The sequence below is a fragment of the Coregonus lavaretus genome (genome assembly GCF_964263955.1).
Source record: "Coregonus lavaretus genome assembly, chromosome: 16".
NCBI classification, from domain to species: Eukaryota; Metazoa; Chordata; class Actinopteri; order Salmoniformes; family Salmonidae; genus Coregonus; species Coregonus lavaretus.
In genome coordinates, this window is record NC_140003.1 from 22,729,398 (window position 1) to 22,734,898 (window position 5,501).

A 5,501-nucleotide genomic window follows, 5' to 3' on the forward strand; every position below is an offset into this window, starting at 1 on the left:
GACGAAGCATGGAGAAATCCTTGAGTTTTATGTCCATATCGCCCGTCAGCCAAGTTTCTGAAAAGCATATAATATTACAGCTTTTCACGTCCCATTGGTAGGAAATACTCTCAAGTAACTGGACATTTGCCACTTAAACGGAAGGGAGTGCCCGATGATTTTGTCTGCGTTTGAGTCTAACAATGACTCCAGCCCTCCTCCCGCGTCATCACTTGCTGCGCTTTGGTAGCCCGAACAATGGAGTAGGGTCCAGTGTAAAAAAGGGAACAGCTGAGTCGGAGTTAAAGTAGGAGCCGAAATCGAGGTCGAAGTCGAGGTTAGTAGCTGTCGATTTGTAGTTCAAAAGTGTCTTGGCTGTCATAGGTGATAATGGTGTGAGCTTTCTGTACAGAAAAAGTATGGATAAACACGAAGAAAGTCACAAAATAGCAAAGTGGGGTTGGAACACGTAAGATGTCGACCATCTCTGTCGGCGCCATCTTATTATTCTTCACTTCTTACGTCTATAGTTTACAAATATATATTGTGTTGTTGCCTATATGGCTGATTATGATAACATACAACAGTAAATAAATGAGTTGTGAAAATAAGTTGCTTAACAATGTACACTTGTATTGGCATTCTTACATTTTAGTCATTTAGCAGACACTCTTATCCAGAACAACTTACAGTTTTAGTGGGTGCATACATTTTCATACTGGCCCCCCGTGGGAATCGAACCCACAACCCTGGCGTTGCAAACGTCATGCTCAACCAACTGAGCTACACAGGACTCTTCTAATACAAGTGCACATTAATACATAAGTATTTAGGTACTCATTTAGGTACACATTGTTAGTACAACTTTTATACTTGTTTGCTGTATGTGTAATTACACCTTGACGTGGTTTTATAGATATACAAATTAATTGTTGCTAACCTTCCTCCCAGCCTATAATTCTTATTTTAGATAACTCTTATTTGAAAATCCTTAAAATTGTGCATTGCAAAAATAATATGGCAGGATCAAGTAATCTTTTCTAAATTAAAGATTTGAAATATCACTGGATATTATTTTACATCAGCATACATCTATTGTACACAATCATATCTACACAGAAACTTTGAAATGTTAAAGATGTAGGGAGTGAAATAGTGAAATGCTTAAACATGGAGTGCTCTGAGTAAAACAATCACAAAAAGAAGTCAATTTAGCTTTAAATAAATTTAATCAACAATTTTCGTACAACCTTTGAGGAAATTACATAGTCATGTTGTCCATGATACGTCTCATGCTCATGAACCTCATGCCACCGCTCATGCCTCCCATTCCCATGCCCATCTCTCTGAAGCTCCTGTACTCTCCAGGCCTCATGTACATCTGCCTGCCTCTGTAGTGGGGCTGCTCGTACATCAGCCAGTGACCGTCCATCACGTTGCAGGACTGGCAGTCGGACATACGGTAACGGTCCATGATGGAGTCACAGTCATCCATCATCTCGTGCATCTGACCTCCGAAGTTCTCCCTCTCATAGATCCTCATCCTGAAGTTTCCTCTGTGCTGTTAGTGGGAAAGAACAGGTTTCATTGATCAGATAAATTATATATAAACCTTTGTAATAAGATAATTTTATTTTCAATGACAAGATAAGTCTATTTTAAGATGACATATTTTCAACCTACCATGGGGATCATGCGGCAGGACCTGATACCATCGGTAATTCCCATCATACTCTGGTAGTCAGAGTACTCTCCCCTCCTCATGAAGAACTGGTTTCCCATGAAGTTGGGGCGGTCATACACCATGAAGCAGCCGCTCTGAACTCTGCAGGATTGGCACCTGCTCATGTAGGAGGACATGTCAGGGCAGTCGGAGCTGCACTCATAAGAGCGGCCCTGGAAGTTCCTCTCCTCGTAGAAGGTGGCCTGAAAATAAAAGGGAAAGATTTCTATGAATTAAACAATTGTATGAAACAAACATTTTAGAATTGCTATTCAGTCACACTACTGGTAACCAGGTTATTGTGATAGTTTGGGGTGCTAGAGCATTAGAGCTCTATGAAATTTAAAGTATATATAAAAAACTTCTAAGAAACCTTGCCAGTGCTTACCCTGCCCATGTTCATGCTGGTGTTGGACATGTTTGCTCACTGTGCTGCTGGTTGCTGCTCCTGAACTGACTTCCTACCTGGTTTAACTCTTTCTTTTATACCTGACCAAACCTAAAGAATCCCTAGCTCCATTGTTCAAACCCCTGAATCAGCATCATGCTGTAGAGGCCTACTGAGGCTACAGAGGTTACGTCCACATTTTCAGGGACTGGGTCCCTCAGTCTTTAGAAAGACTGTTTCTCAATTGACTGTTTCGCAAACAAAGTAACATAGCCTTTTCAGAGTTTACAACAGTTAGTAACAGCCTTGAAATGGAAGGTTCTCCATACATCGTGCAATACTTTCCTATGGTTTTTAATCTTATTTGAAAGATGCCTTTTATTACATGTTGGTATAATGACTCAATGTTATAGTAGAGGAAATCACACATTTTGACTTAAGAGTGAAAATCTGGGGTTAACCTGTTAGGTTAAACGATGTGTTATTACTCATGTTTTGTTCACAGTGTGCTGACTTATCGTAGACTGACATTCCTAACCAGTGAATACATAATCAAAACCTTTGTGGTTCATAATCATGATACTAGAGAAACTGTTACAAAACTTTAAATTGTATTTTCTATTTTAAAAAGATAAAAAATACATCAATAATATTTACATTTTGTAATTCCTCTTAAGGACATTGAACGGGATCTTAAGCGCTTACACATTTTTAACATATTTAACACATTTGTAATTCTAAACATATCATACGAATTGCAGGTAATATTTTTTCAAGACTTAACGGATGACGTTGTTCACAATTTTCGGGAACACGTTTTGGCTCGTGAGCAGAAAATATACCATACCTTTCCAGCATCACTTTAAGTTACATAAAACAAGAGTTACAAAAATAAATTAGGTAACACTTAGGTAAGGGTCTGTAAAGGGTTAACACCCCCTAATGTCGATGTCCGGACCCCCGCGGAAATTTTATTAGCATAATAAAAATATCCCCATAAAAACCTGTCAGTTATAGCTAGAGATATCAGTTGTTTTGCATTGGATGCGTCTCACTCCACTGGATCCGCCTAAGTATGTCACACTTCCGGGTCTGTGGTGAAAGGTGACAGAGCTAGAGCAGTTTTTTTTGTTTTTTTTTGGGGGGGGGGGGCTAGATCAGCTTTAATATTGCAGATAGATTGTAACGTCCATCAATGTAATTGTCTGCATCACTTTCAATCCCCCATATGTTTTTTTATTTCTTGCATATATATATATATACAGTGGGGGAAAAAAGTATTTAGTCAGCCACCAATTGTGCAAGTTCTCCCACTTAAAAAGATGAGAGAAGCCTGTAATTTTCATCATAGGTACACGTCAACTATGACAGACAAATTGAAGAAAAAAAATCCAGAAAATCACATTGTAGGATTTTTAATCAATTTATTTGCAGATTATGGTGGAAAATAAGTATTTGGTCACCTACAAACAAGCAAGATTTCTGGCTCTCACAGACCTGTAACTTCTTCTTTAAGAGGCTCCTCTGTCCTCCACTCGTTACCTGTATTAATGGCACCTGTTTGAACTTGTTATCAGTATAAAAGACACCTGTCCACAACCTCAAACAGTCACACTCCAAACTCCACTATGGCCAAGACCAAAGAGCTGTCAAAGGACACCAGAAACAAAATTGTAGACCTGCACCAGGCTGGGAAGACTGAATCTGCAATAGGTAAGCAGCTTGGTTTGAGGAAATCAACTGTGGGAGCAATTATTAGGAAATGGAAGACATACAAGACCACTGATAATCTCCCTCGATCTGGGGCTCTATGCAAGATCTCACCCCGTGGGGTCAAAATGATCACAAGAACGGTGAGCAAAAATCCCAGAACCACACGGGGGGACCTAGTGAATGACCTGCAGAGAGCTGGGACCAAAGTAACAAAGCCTACCATCAGTAACACACTACGCCGCCAGGGACTCAAATCCTGCAGTGCCAGACGTGTCCCCCTGCTTAAGCCAGTACATGTCCAGGCCCGTCTGAAGTTTGCTAGAGTGCATTTGGATGATCCAGAAGAGGATTCGGAGAATGTCATATGGTCAGATGAAACCAAAATATAACTTTTTGGTAAAAACTCAACTCATCGTGTTTGGAGGACAAAGAATGCTGAGTTGCATCCAAAGAACACCATACCTACTGTGAAGCATGCTTTGGGGCTGTTTTTCTGCAAAGGGACCAGGACGACTGATCCGTGTAAAGGAAAGAATGAATGGGGCCATGTATCGTGAGATTTTGAGTGAAAACCTCCTTCCATCAGCAAGGGCATTGAAGATGAAACGTGGCTGGGTCTTTCAGCATGACAATGATCCCAAACACACCGCCCGGGCAACAAAGGAGTGGCTTCGTAAGAAGCATTTCAAGGTCCTGGAGTGGCCTAGCCAGTCTCCAGATCTCAACCCCATAGAAAATCTTTGGAGGGAGTTGAAAGTCTGTGTTGCCCAGCGACAGCCCCAAAACATCACTGCTCTAGAGGAGATCTGCATGGAGGAATGGGCCAAAATACCAGCAACAGTGTGTGAAAACCTTGTGAAGACTTACAGAAAACGTTTGACCTGTGTCATTGCCAACAAAGTGTATATAATAAAGTATTGAGAAACTTTTGTTATTGACCAAATACTTATTTTCCACCATAATTTGCAAATAAATTCATTAAAAATCCTACAATGTGATTTTCTGGATTTTTTTTTCTCATTTTGTCTTTCATAGTTGACGTGTACCTATGATGAAAATTACAGGCCTCTCTCTTCTTTTTAAGTGGGAGAACTTGCACAATTGGTGGCTGACTAAATACTTTTTTTCCCCACTGTATATATATATATATATATATATATATATATATATATATATATATATATATATATATATATATACACATACATACATTTGGAGAGTTTGGAATCTGATTGATTGATTGCTTCTGTTGACAGGTGTCTTTTATACAGGTAACAAGGTGAGATTAGGAGCACTCCATTTAAGAGTGTGCTCCTAATCTCAGCTCGTTACCTGTATAAAAGACACCTGGGAGCCAGAAATCTTTCTGATTGAGAGGGGGTCAAATACTTATTTCCCTCATTAAAATGCAAATCAATTTATAAAAAATTTTACATGCGTTTTTCTGGATTTTTGATGTTGTTATTCTGTCTCTCACGGTTCAAATAAACCTACCATTAAAATTATAGACTGATAATTTCTTTGTCAGTGGGCAAATTTACCAAATCAGCAGGGGATCAAATACTTTTTTTCCTCACTGTATATATTTCCCTTTATTACTTTCCAACCCCACCATCCCTTCCCTAATTGGAGTAAACTAGTGAACAACAATGCTTAGGCCTCTACTTCATGCTTATACATACTATATACATTTTATGG

General features: G+C 39.3%; 1 protein-coding gene across 1 annotated transcript; it reads right to left on the bottom strand.

The window, feature by feature from the left end:
• Window positions 1-1,240: 1,240 nt before the first annotated feature.
• On the bottom strand, window positions 1,241-2,120 carry LOC311144108 (gamma-crystallin M3-like; the record flags this gene model as incomplete). The annotated part of the gene is made up of 3 exons (XM_084180081.1): window positions 1,241-1,540; window positions 1,663-1,905; window positions 2,091-2,120. 3 exons carry the CDS (start codon window positions 2,118-2,120, stop codon window positions 1,241-1,243), a joined length of 573 nt encoding a protein of 190 aa, XP_084036207.1.
• Window positions 2,121-5,501: the final 3,381 nt, after the last annotated feature.